This window comes from Orbicella faveolata, unplaced genomic scaffold (assembly GCF_042242905.1).
Source record: "Orbicella faveolata isolate gen_17 unplaced genomic scaffold, um_ofav_v1 contig_14, whole genome shotgun sequence".
In the NCBI taxonomy this organism is placed as follows: Eukaryota; Metazoa; Cnidaria; class Anthozoa; order Scleractinia; family Merulinidae; genus Orbicella; species Orbicella faveolata.
This window is the reverse complement of record NW_028301541.1, coordinates 6,386,952-6,400,517: the sequence shown is the minus strand read 5'-3', so window position 1 is coordinate 6,400,517 and position 13,566 is coordinate 6,386,952. Positions and strand designations below refer to the sequence as shown.

General features: G+C 38.9%; 1 protein-coding gene across 1 annotated transcript; it reads left to right on the top strand.

Moving 5' to 3' along the window:
* Positions 1-783: 783 nt before the first annotated feature.
* On the top strand, positions 784-6,084 carry LOC110068381 (nucleolar complex protein 4 homolog). Its single transcript, XM_020775760.2, has 2 exons — positions 784-2,041; positions 2,742-6,084. The coding sequence occupies exons 1-2, from the start codon at positions 815-817 to the stop codon at positions 3,096-3,098; spliced, it is 1,584 nt and encodes a 527-aa protein (XP_020631419.2). The 5' UTR covers positions 784-814; the 3' UTR covers positions 3,099-6,084.
* Positions 6,085-13,566: the final 7,482 nt, after the last annotated feature.

Below are 13,566 nucleotides of genomic sequence, written 5' to 3'. Positions count from 1 at the left end.
CTAGCCGTTCTCTTAGCTTAGGTAGTTTTTACAAACTTTTAATTTCCTATTTTATCTACGAAACTATTTGAAAATCTTCACATTTTCTTTTTATTTATCGCAATGTATAGTTATCAACTCGTACACCTGCCAATGTGTGTTTTTATTGCTTCACAGGTATTTTAATTTCGCTTGTAGCTTAGCTTGCTATCAGTGGTCTCTAAACTCACTAATTCGCACAACAGGCTCCTAAAAAATTCTTCGTTTTAATTTTGTAAGTTTTCCATTTCCCCTACATTATTGTCGCCCCTCTACATGTATTTAACAATAAAATTGCTATATTAAAATTACATTTTCTTTGTTAAAATTAGAACAAGTGTACTGACAAGATTCACCAGTGCTACTCGAATGAAAAAAAAAAGATATATATATATATGTTCAATACCTACCAATGTATATTTAAAATCATCTTTCATGAATGCAAGGCCCTATTACATTACAGTTTTCGAAGCAATTACTTTTACATAATTACAACCCGGTTCGATGGCTTTTTCTCTAGGGTGGGGAGAGGGTTGGTAGAGGCCACAAAATTAACACTGAATTATAAATAGAATCGGCTGCACTAGTTTTCTTTACCGACCAATGGCAGGGAAGGATCTCTAATCGTTGAGGAATGACTAAATTTCTTCAGTTCCGATCTCTCCGAAGACCTCCGAAAGTCTCCGAAAAAGAAGGCATGTACTGATTTAGGAATTTTGAACGTGAGGGCTCTAGGCGCCAGCGGAAAGGGCGGTCAGCGGAGTATTGCCTGAGAGCACGTGGGCGAATCACCAACATGGCGGACGGAGAGGACGTCTCGAAGAAAGTCAAAGAAATTAAAGACAAAACCAAAGCTGTTCTAGAAAGCGACACCAATTCAAACTTCATTGTGGACATACTGGAACTATCAGAAACTCAAGACGAGAAAGTTTTGGTAGCATTTGTGAGATCAGCTCATAAAATCTTTACAACCTTTTCGTCCCGTGGAAAGTTACATCGGCAAACAAAACAAAAGCGAGCAACGAAAGAGGTCAGAGAAGAAACGAGTTCAGATCCCCAAGATGTCTTCAGCTACTGGCTACACGAAAAATATTTGCTTACGTTAAGACGGCTTCTGAATTTACTTCGCATCGGATCGCAGAACGTGAAGGAATTTGCCCTGTGTACCTTGATGAAGTTTCTTGTGGAAGAAGCAAAACAAGTCCAGAAATTTCCTAATGTTCTGTTCAGACAAACTTGCGATGCTTTGTTCGATGGAAAGTACAGCATGAAAGACTGTATCGAAAGATTCGCTGAGTATTTAGAGTATGATGATGTTAGATTTTATGTGCTTAAAAATCTCGGAAAAATTCTTGGAGACACTTCGAATTCCACTGGTAGTCAGGCCCAATATCTTGTGGAAAACGTCTTTGCAATGCTGAATTTGGTAAAAATGAAAGAAAAAGATGAAGAACTGAACAATCTACTCACTGAAATTAAGAGAAGTAAAAAGCGTGGCAGTGACAAAATTGAAAACAATGTTTTGGACTTGAAGCAACACAGGAACGTTTTCACCGCTGTCTGGATTGCTTTTCTTGCCCTCCCACTGACATCAGAAATTCACAAGAAAGTCTTGCTCAACCTTCACAGTGATGTATTGCCGCATTTGACTGAACCAAAGCTGTTAATGGATTTCTTAACCGACTCTTACAACACTGGTGGAGTGACGAGCCTCTTAGCACTCAACAGCCTCTTTGTTCTCATCCACAAACACAACCTGGACTACCCAGACTTTTTCAAGAAGCTGTATGCACTTTTTGGGCCGAACATCTTTTACGTGAAGTACCAAGCAAGGTTTTTTCACTTGGCTGACCTGTTTCTGATGTCAACCCATCTTCCAGCTTATCTGGTTGCAGCCTTTGTCAAGCGGTTGTCGAGGCTTGCTCTGTCTGCTCCCCCATCAGGTGCAATGTTGGTCATACCATTTGTCTGCAATCTGATCAAAAGGCATCCCAGTGTACAAGTCCTTATCCATCGAAAACAAGTAAGTACATGTAGATGTAAGTTTTTTCAAGGAAATGAGATTTATAAACCTTTGGGCCAGCCACTGGTAAGATGTTCTAGCAGAGATGTCCCTTTGACTTCATGGAGCTTGAAAAAAGTAAAATAACATGTGTATAGTAAGTGTATTGTATGCCCAATAGACTGCACAATCTGTTGTTTAGAAAAAGAGAACATTTTTGACATTCCTATCAAGTTATGCATTTAGAAACATGACTTGTAGTTTGGGAGAACAAGGAATGTTACAGGTCATGTTCCCATAGTAATCAAGTTCTCTTTAGCTGCCATTCAATCAAACTCAACTAGTAGGTATGTTCTCCTATTATGTGAGGATTTATTGATAAAAATGTGCCCAAGATTGGAAAAATTTGAGGAGTACACCCATGGTGAGGATAATTCATCCTCGTAGACCCAGGGGTAGTTAATGGGGGTGAGAGAAAGTCAAAGCGGCAGGGAAAAAAATCAGCAAAGAAAAGTTGGAGAGAAAGTGGAGAGCCCCTGGGGACAGCGTCTTGCAGCTCCAGGTTCCAAATAGTCCTAGGAATGCTGGCCTTTGATTGGGCAGAACAAATTCTTTGTATTATTCTATTCAATTGGCATGCAGCAGGTCCACAGTCTGTTTTGTGTGTTGTAATATGAAGCCTGCACAAAAGGAAGTAATTTCCAAACTTTCTTTCGTTTAGAGAGGAAAATTGTTGCTTGATGAAGGTACAGATGAGACCACCACCAGTCTATGCCAAGGCGACCCATTTATTGCTGATGAACAAGACCCTGCCAAATGTGATGCCATGAAGAGCTCGCTGTGGGAGCTGAAAACGTTGCAGAGTCATTTCTACCCCACTGTGGCCTCCCTTGTGGAAATGCTGGAGAAGCCACTTGGTGCAGAAGAAACAGACATCTCAGAGTACTTTGATCAAGGGTATGATCAGTTGTTCCAAAAAGAATGCAAAAAGATCACAACACAGAATGCACATTTGGAGTTTCAAGCTCCCAAGGGAATTATTAGTAAAAGGATGTCAGACCACTGGGTTTTGGAGTAAACTGTTCAATTGGTAGAAGTTCATCTTTGTTTCACGGAACACTGTTGTTAGACATTCAAGCAATCTGTTGTGATTTCACAGTGAGTGAATTTGAAAAGCACATGCAAGTAGTATACTTTAAAAAGTAATCAGTTAATATAGACTACAAACAGCCTGTCCTCTGCTTAGTCTGTTGAGCAAGACCATAAATAAACCACAAGGGAAAAAAGGCCTCATAACGCACTTCTCGTCCTCAGGATTTTGTGTGGCAACACAACAAACTAAGTGAAAGAAGGACTACTCGTAGTCTACAGTGAATGCAACAACCTCTCCAAAGTTGGCGAAGCAATGAAAACAGGGATAAAAGCTCAATTTTCAAAGTGCTTACCTTCTGGGCAAATGACCTTGCGAAGTGCACCACGACTGCATAATTTATACTTTCCCAATAGGTTTTAAACTCCATTGGCCAAGTACAGCTGTAGGTGACTGCTAATTTCCATTCATCCCTGTTGGAAGTGACTATGCTTCACATACTAGCATATGTGTAAGGGCTAGATTTAGCTTTTGTTTTTGTCAACATGCCAAAGTAGGTCACCAAGTGGTAAGGAAATATTTGAGAGGTATTGCTAATTGTCTTTTCTTTTTTTGAGTGGGAGGGGGTAGGGGGAATATTTTTCCTTCTCTTTGGGGAGGGAAAGAATAAGGAATGTTATGTTTCAAAGAAGGGTTCAGCTTATGTTTTCAACAGAGTTTTGCTTCAGATAAATTAGGGTTCGTATTAAAGTACTGCTTGGTAATTTATCAAAATATGGAAACGTTATGAAATACAGAACAATATCTAACACCATCAAAATTCTCATCAATAATCTGTAAAGATTTTGGAAAAATACACTTTGCCACGGTTAATGCCTTTTATGGTCACGTGGTTCCAGCGTTCGTCTCAGATACGTCCCTGAAATGAATTGGCCGTGAAGGCCTGAGAGAAAATCGCACAGGAACTACTGTAGGTAACAAAGTACATACAGAACAGGCTTTCAAGCGTTATAAAAAGTTGGCGCATTTGACAAGAATTTTCACATCTGATAATCTTGAGGCTCCCGTTTTGTGTTCTGGGATTCGGTGCGTTTGTTCAGATATTTTCGTTTTTTTGGTCTCCTTAATGTTAAGACTTTAATGTTTTCAGGACTTTGTAAACTGTAATGGCTAAGTACTGCATGTTTTACTGACTTTACGTTTGGTACAATGTTTCAACTTTTTATGACAAAATTGTGGGTAGCACATCGAGAAATTGTTTATGTGGATCTAGTGTGTGGACACTGCATTGCCAGCTGCCTCTAATGAAGTTTAAACCACGCACTTTTTGTTTGAATTCTCAACGATTCCTTTTAGAGTGCTCGATTAAGGGTGCCCTCCAATTACATCCACGTGGGAAGAATCCATGTGCTTCAATAAATAAAGGAAGGAGCTGACAAGAAGGTCGTAAACAGGAACTTGAAGAAACTTGATAGTTTCATTTTATTTCCCAGCTTGTCTCATTATTATTCAGTTAAGATAACCTAGCTTTATGATAATGCCAACTACAGGACAATTGTTGAATTAAGAGCTTCTACTGTTAGTTAGTAAGCTAACTTTCTATTGGTTGCTGAAGAATTATACGTCAGTAATTCGCCAGTGAAAACACAACGGCAAAGTTTGTTTAATGACAACCGATCAAGCTCGAGGAAATTTCATTAGCAAAGAAGCTAGTGTTTTTTTCCTGTGAGATTCGTTCACTGCTGTGACGAGAATGCCTTTTTTTCCAATTGGAAATATTTCGGGCGCTTGAAAAATTTTTGCCGTTAGCTTCCGTCTCTTGGAACTGTCTCGTAACGGGCTGTGGACTGAAAAAGAAATATGTGCTTGCATTGGAGGCTTGTAAATGATGAACTAACTGGAAGCAGTGGGAAGATGAGAATTTACTGAAAAGTCTTACAGTGTAAGCTTTCTCTTGCTGTTGCGTGGTTCATATCGAGTTGGATTCGGATAAATTTAATGCTCAAGAGTAGAACTTTAACATGGGGACTTCGCAAAGCACTTGGAGAGTCACAAATAAAGTTCCGAAGCGAAGACAATCAAGTGCGGTGAAGAATGGATCTCTCGTGCGGGGACATAAATTTAAAAGTGAAAGTAATTTACTGGACGAGGTGCGCACAAAAAACGTTCAAACGAATCCTTTGTATCGACATCACGATATATTCGATAACGATTTATTTTTTGAAGAAATCTTGGCCAAGATAGAGCAAGAGGCCGCCAAATTGTCAAACTCGGATAAACACAGCGATAATCCAAAGGGGTTTGACTCCTTTATGCTGTATTGATTTGAGACAAGTTTGTGGGAAGTTCTCCTTTAAATCCACGCCATCGAGGCAAAATATGGTAATATCATGGTTGCTGTACGTTCCGAACTCCTGCCGAGAAGTGAAATAGTTATATTTTGCTTAATAATGTGAACTCTTTACTACAGATTTTAAAGGCCTGTATTTTATTGCCTCGACTTACTTTCGAATGGGAGCGAAATTTATGTGGAACACGTTGTTACAAATAAAAGAAAATTGCCAGAGAAAATTTCTGACAGCTTATGAAGAACGAGTGCGTGTATGCACATTGTGCGAAGGCTGTGAAAAGACTTATTTGTCAATAATTTTAGTGACAAACTGCTGATAAATTGTCAAGTTATCAGAATTGTTCAGTTTTGCTTAACGATTGCGACAATCTTTAGACTTAGAGACCAGAGACAACAGATGAACATGAAATATATTCAAAATATACGATATATCTTGGCAAAAAAAAGCTGTATTTTATAGTCTAGACAGTGCATTAGTTTTGGTTACAGAACTTGGCACCACCTGCCAATAAATTATTCATTCTCGTAATATTTTTTAACATGACAATGCTGTATGGACTTCGGAGTCAGCTCGGAGTCTTTCAATATGGGTTTATATAATAAAGATTATTCTAACTTTTCTCATTTGTTTATTTTGGCATATTCGTTTGACTTACAAAGTATGGCTGACACATAGAACTTAGCCTGCCTCCGCACGTGCGTTATAAACAGGTTCTTCTTGTCCAGGATTTAGTTAAATGAAAACGCGGCGATTTTAGCATAATATATCCACTCAGGATTAGAAAAGTTAATGCGAAATCCTCATTTCTTGTCGCCTTCCGCGGTTTTATACGCTGACTTAAACCTTTTTTCTTTTTACTGTAAATCTTCGAATTAGCGCCCGGGGTGCTTATTTCAAATTTAGGAGGAGACGGGGGGCGCTTAATCGAGGTGGGCGGGGGGCGGGGCGCTTATTTAATTTTTCCCAATTCGTGGCCTGACATGATCATTTTTGTAATACATCATCTGCGCGTAAACAACAACATAAGCCGTTTTTCGACATAAAAAGCTGATCCTAAAGTTTAAATCGCGGCACCATTAGTACTTGTAATTTTTTTTTTTTCACAAACTGAAACAAAACTATACATCCTTTGTTGTCTCATTACTCGTCCACAAAATGGGGGGAGGGGAGCTCGAGGGGGGCGCTTATTCGAGGAGGGGCGCTTGTTTTAAATTTTGGCCAACTGGAGAGGCGTTTATTTGAAGGGGGTTCTTATTCGAGGGGGGGGGGGGGGCGCTAATTCGAGGATTTAAGGTAAATCTTTTGTACAGTCACTAAGAGTTACTGCCATTCAGGCAGTTAGAAGAGTCTTCGTTATTTTTACGAAGGATCTGAAGGCTGCTGTGTTGTTCCTAAATGTTTCTTTTTTATATATATATAAGGTAGGAACCTTTCTTTGAAGATCCTCGGTGATGCAGACCATTTCTCAAGTTGCTTTTTTCTTACTTATTCTATGGTACTTTTTAACGAGAGATCTGCACATTGTGAGAAAGAAATTTGATAGTAATTTTTGGTATCACCCAGTTGCCGCTATCTGCAACACTGAGATCCTCAAAGCTACCAATAAAGTTTTTGTGTATCCGTGAATGAAGATAGCAAATTGCCCCATTATGCCATGCAAAGATCAAAGTTAGCGATGACGGCGCGGGCGAGCCTTCAAGGTATTTCAAAAACGTTTTGTGAAAGGAAACTGTCCCGCAGTGATTGAGCTTAGCTAAATTTATTTTATGGGGTTTAATCAAAGGTTGGGTTCTTTCAATGAACTTGTAAAAATGAAGTTTTCAATGACTGTAAAGTACGAGATAAAAAAAACTCAGCCTGCGTCTTGTCGCCAGGCATTTCCACCTGTTTAGCTCCCAAATCAATAAGCGCGAAGCCTGAAGCGAGTGCTGTCATTCGGTGACGTCATCGTTCGAGGTAATGGTTTGGCTCCTCCCGGCCAAACGAATCTAATAAAACACCGATAAAACACCAGGGAATCCAGTCCAATAGGTACGAATTCACTACACGAGTAGTCGATTACAAATTTTCTTCCACAACTTGTGCTGCCTTTTCGCTTCTTGTTCATTCGCGCTACTATATTCGGCGACCAGGCGGTACATGTTAAAACTGCAAAACAGTCCGTCTTCTTTCGTTTTTCTCACGAAAGTGTCGATCCGTAAAGCGTAAAGAGCATAGCCCTTGTTCGTCCCGGATCCTTTAGCGTTTCGGAAGCATCGCTTTTTCACACGAATAACTTGCGCTCGCAGTCAAAGAAGAACAACCTCACAATATGGTAGCGGGGAGTGGCCTAATGTGACAGGGACCTGTTCCTGTCGTCAACAGTTAAATTAGTAAAGATGCTGAAGTAGTTTTAATACATTTGCAATTAAACAAGTTTTTGTCTAGAAAGTTCGAACAAGTTCTTAAGCACGCTTCTCGAAATCGCTATGGAAAGGATGTATGACACATCCCCTTCCCTCGGGGTGCTAGGAAACATCTAGCATTTGCTCATGGATTTGCGCCTGATTGACTGATAATTGTTCTTGTGAATTATGTGCAAAAAGCAGTCAGCCATACAAAGAGATAAACATAACTGGCATAACTTGACAAGAAAACATAGCGCAAGTTGCAGGGGTAAACGGGTATGGGGTAGGGGAGGCGAACGGGGAAGGGGTTCCCCCCCCCCCCATCTCCCACGATCCCCTCGTTCCATCCCCGCTCTCCCTCCCTCTCTCTCTCTTTCCATCCACTTCCCTCTCGTACACAGGCTAATAAAACAGGCTAGGTGTTTAGTAAGTAATTACGACACCAAAATCACCATATAAATGACATCGGTTTTCTAACAGCTTTCTAATTAGATAAGGGAATCCACCTTCCTTTCCTGTCATGATCAAAGACTATGTACATCTTTTCTTTCTCTGATCCCCTTTTGAGAAATCAGTGTGAAATTGTTATTGCGTCTCATCGCAAAGGTCAGGCCCCAACGTGTTCAATCAACTATTGAAATTATTTCGCTTTAAGCGTTGCATAAAAATGTTAATTCGACGCAGTTTGTTGTCATTTCCCAGCAAATTCACGCATTAATAAGACCAACAACCAGACAATGTTTCACGTTCCACGCATTTCAGTTCCATTTAACTCTGTTTGAAAATTTTCTCAGCCAGTAAGAGAGCCAGATACGTGATACATAAATTTCAAGTTGAATTATCGAATTTCCAAATGCACTTCTCTTTGAAGGTTCAGGAAATTTCTGAAATTTTTTTCGGTCACGCCACTTTGAATTTTTTTTTGTTTTTAGTGGTTCAAAAATATTTTAATTGTCGTTTTGTGGCTTTCTATACATTGTTTTAACTCTGGATAAATTTCACACAATATTGTGCGACTATTTTATTTCTCCTTGGGATACTTATCACCACATTTATATTTTGCGTGATTAACTGTTTATTTGTTTGTACGTGTTGTTTGTTTTGCCAGTATCATTGTAGTCGTGACATTTGGTGACTCAAACATAGCGTCTGCGCGTTCGCACAGGTTTACCAAACGACATGTTCGTTATGGCAAAGGTACACAAGATGAACAAGACCCCGTAGCTAGCTCTCCGCCTCGCTACGCCTTTTCCTTGAGAGGTAAGAGAAGTTTTCTTTTATTCTAGACTTAAAACTGCTCTGTCTTTGCCTACAGGGGCTTTAGAATTGTGTTAATACAGCTTGTGTTGTCTCGCGCTACGCTCAGTCCCCAGGTTGTAATTAAGCTTATATTTAGCTTACTGACACAACAAGCTAGGACAAATGCCGTTGTCGTCGATTCGCCGCATGATAAACTGTATTAATCTTTTTGTAAATAACTTTGCACTGCAGTTCTCTGCGTGTTTGGCAAGCGACGGCAATTGCCGGGAACTTTGCATTCCATTTATTTACGTTTCTTCCAAACTACTTCGCGCATAATTCGCTGATGTGATCACATCCGATTATAAACAGCTCATTAATGCAAGTACCTTGTATCTCTAAATGCCACCTGCACACGAACAAAAACTTATTCATTCGTTTTTATAGCGTTTTACTTCGAACGAAAGTGTTTCTTCCGGTTTCTGGGTTTCTTTCGTATGGAAACATACAAATACAAAGGAATTTTGAAGGGACAATAGCTATTCCTGTCTGATGGACAAAGGAAAAAACAATGATTTCAAAGACGAAAAGCTGTGTGATGAATTAACAAATTATCTATGTCTTCTAACTCAAGTTTTCTCTCCTGCGAGTCTCCTTCAGACGTACATTTACCGATACCATATCATTTCACAAGATATATAATATTTCAGATTTTTTTAACCTGTATGTACCTTGGTAACGCCTTCCTCAAGCTTGGTGGTGAAAAGGTCACGAGTCGCTCTGAAACTGGAAAAGTTAAAATGGTAAACGCTTTGTTTCTCGTCTAGAAACAGCCAAGCCTACGCAACAACCGTTAGTGATTATCAGTTAAATTTCTGGGGTCAGATTTTATAAACATTTTCATGACGTTTCTTTCAGACAGATCTTCTCATAATGTTGTTTGCTTTTGGTATAAAAGTTAAAGTCAAACCGCCTTTAAGTGAATCTATCCCCCTGTCAGGGTCGATTAGCGAATGTCAATTATTCTTTTCGTTTATAGTTCATTCATTCTTTAATACAACACCTAAAGCAGGAAATAACCTAGCGGTACGTGTTCTCAAAAGATTAGGCTCGTGAGTTCTATTCACTAAAATTCACCCACGGTTTAGGACCAAGTCACAAAACACGTGCGGTAAGTCATAAGACTACAAACATTTGAACATGTGAACGGCATATTGCTTCAAAACACGCTTGTAGCAGCAGGTATGTGGAAGCATTTGTGGAAAATCTCCAATAGCTTGGGGTTTCTTTAGCTGAAAAACCTAGAAAAAATTTTAGTGGAGGTTATAAAATATTACACAACAGTACACCAGGGTCACAGTTCTTTGAGAGCCTATTAACGGTAATCCGCAGGAAGGAAATTCATTGGGTTTGTTTAAAAGTGAGCGTGCTGTTTTTTACTGCTTATTCATATGTTTTTGTTTGAGATGAGTCACTCTGAGTCAAAAGAGAAGGGCAAATAATCACTAGACGCCATTGTTTTAAACTTGCAAAATGAACTGTGATCCCTAAGTCGATGCGACAATTGAGACTGGGTTAGCTTAATCTCTCTTAAGGGACACAGTCTATGTTCTCAATAACGCACGCCATAAGCAAGGCAGATGTTTTCAGTTGGCACGGAGAGCAATCGAAAGTCGATGTTCTTGGTTTTTTTGGCATGCTTTCATTCCTTTAATGGGTTTCAACATTTAAAAATCGACGTTTTTGATGAAGCGAAGAGTGTGGTTTTTGTGTGGTTTTTGAACACCGCCATCTCGAACTAACAAGGAAAACGAGAAAGAGTTCGGTTTCAGATGGCGGGCATTTGACATAATCGACAGTAAGTAACTGAAAAACATAATCAAGGGAAATATTTTTACTTCTTTTTCTTCTTTTATACAATTTTGAGTTCACACACACGTTTTAACGAGCGCTTGCGCCCCTAGGTGTCGCGTGGTTTAATAAAGTATTGTATTGTATCATTGTATTGTATTGAGTTGAAAATAACCGAGTTCGTTGAATGTGGCGTGAAATACCACGTTTACAGCCAATCACCGTACGAGCAGCATATAAAAGAAAGTTCAAGCAACCACGTATTATTTTGTTTATTATATAAACATATTAATAACGACGTTTTTGAAGATTTTCCGAAGGTTTTCGACCACTTTGCTCAAAAAGTTGTCCGAAGGCCACACGAACGTGTACGAACATTTTCCAGAAATTTCCGAAAATTAACGAAGATTCCCAAAGGAAGACTTCCGAGGAAGTTCTGAAGATGTTTTTATCATACACTCAACAAATTTAAGATGATATCAATCATAACGTCATCGAAATCATCACAGTGAAATTATCGTAATTTTACTTACACACTGTGTTTTATTACAGATTTTCTCGGGGCTGGAAATCCTTCAGTTGTAAAACACTGCAGTTTATATAAATAAAGTACAGTAAAAGAAAGTACACTGTAAGTAAAGGGACCTTTGATATTTACGTTCATACAAAAACAGCCCGGACTAGCTTGAGACCTGAAGACTTCTGAATGATTCAACATCACAAAAACTGGACAACATTATTTTTTTGCATTTCCTTTTGTCTATCTAAACTTGGAAAAGGTAAAGTCGGCGGCGGTAAAGAAGCTAGTAATTTCTGAGATAGTTTCAAAACTTTTGCATAAGTGGTATTTTTGTTCGGAATTTCTCATGGCAGGTACTGCAATTTCTGTAAAAGATTGTTCCTCAAATGTTCACATTCTGCAATCTTACGATACCTGCATTGCAAACTATTTTATTGATTTATTGGCATGGAAAGTGTACTTACTGCCGTTGACATTTTGGTGTCATTCACAGTTCGGTAGACCTTGTAAACTACCTAGTTGTGGACAAGTCATTTAGCCATTATTATATGGCTTGTTCTTGTAGCCGATATAACGCGCACTCTGATTGGCTAATTTTAGGGCATTATCTCACGTAATGCCCACGGGCTGATTACGGGCTTGTAAAAACAAAGCAAAAAGCCATATAATAAACAACTTATTAACCTCGAACTTTCGGTCTTCACGGGAAAATCTCAAACCTCGACCTTGTCGTATTGACCTCACTCTCGGTTAATAAGTAGTTAACACTCCATATATTCATTACGCAAGGGTGATAGTACAACATTCAATGCCAATAGTTCGTGAAGCATTTCTTTCTAGTTTTTGTCTCTCCCTAAATTCTCTTTATTTTTTTCTTTATATTTTCCAAGTGGTAAATTTGAGCTAATGTTATAGCAGTCGTTCCGTTGAACTTCCTCATGAGCATCAAATTAAACAGGGTTAGTCTTCGTTTGTTTCTTGTCAAGAGTTTTTGTTATAACGTATGATGTTCGTCTCTATCTCGAATAAGTAGAATTCTACTACAGTAGTATGCTAATACAAACGCTGTAATCTGATTGGCTGAGCCATTGCACACTATCAGCCATTAGTGTTCAGTGGCTTGGTGTGGTCGAAAAAAAACGTTTCCTCGAAGGAAAATTCAGTTAGAATTCTACTAAAACAATTAGATTATTCGCTCTCGATTGCTATGAGGTGATCGTTGATTCGGCCTTCGGTCTCATCAGCCATCACCTCATGGAAATCTCGAGCTCATAATCTAATTGTTAATTTTAATCCGTCAACTATTTTCGCAGTTAGAATTCTACTAAAACAATTAGATTATTCGCTCTCGATTGCTATGAGGTGATCGTTGATTCGGCCTTCGGCCTCATCAACCATCACCTCATGGAAATCTCGAGCTCATAATCTAATTGTTAATTATAATCCGTCAACTATTTTCGCTAGCGCGCGATTGTCTAAACACATCACGTGGCTAAATATTCCCCAGCTAAAACTGGGGCATATCCGAGTGATATTCCCTAATTTTCAAAACTGCGCGTGTTACGAAAAATATTTGAAGGATGATAAACACAATACCCACCATTGGGCACGAAAATATGCTCGGATATTTGTCCTTGGACATTATCTTTTCATCAAAGCTCACAGTTTTCCTCGAGCTTCGCTCTCGGAAAACTGTTCGCTTCTCGGAACAGATAATGACCGCGGACAAATATCCGAGCATTGGCAGTTTCATCGTGTGTACTAAAATCATGTCGAACATTAAACCACTGATAAAATATTACCAGAAGCTGGACGGTTAAAATGAATTGTCTTTTACCGCTACATGTATATAAATACTTTTTGCTTAAAATTAAGTCGTTTGTAAGGTGGTCTTCATCACTTTTCGTTTAAATATAAATTTAATTATGGGATATTTTTTGGGCAATTCATTAATTTGTACCCTTTTTATTTACCAGATTTTTAAGTCTGGAAAAGCGTTCTCAAACGACATAAAAAGCAAGAAACAGCATTGATAAGCGAAAGAGAAAACATCTTGTAGATTAAGAAATTCTGAATTTAACATGTTTAACAAGCAACGTTATCTTGAG

Bases quoted from the DNA above. Each gene is read 5' to 3' on its own strand.
- LOC110068381 (XM_020775760.2), top strand. From the start codon at position 815: ATGGCGGACGGAGAGGACGTCTCGAAGAAAGTCAAAGAAATTAAAGAC. The intron at 2,042-2,741 runs GTAAGTACATGT...TCTTTCGTTTAG, and splicing joins TCCTTATCCATCGAAAACAA to AGAGGAAAATTGTTGCTTGA.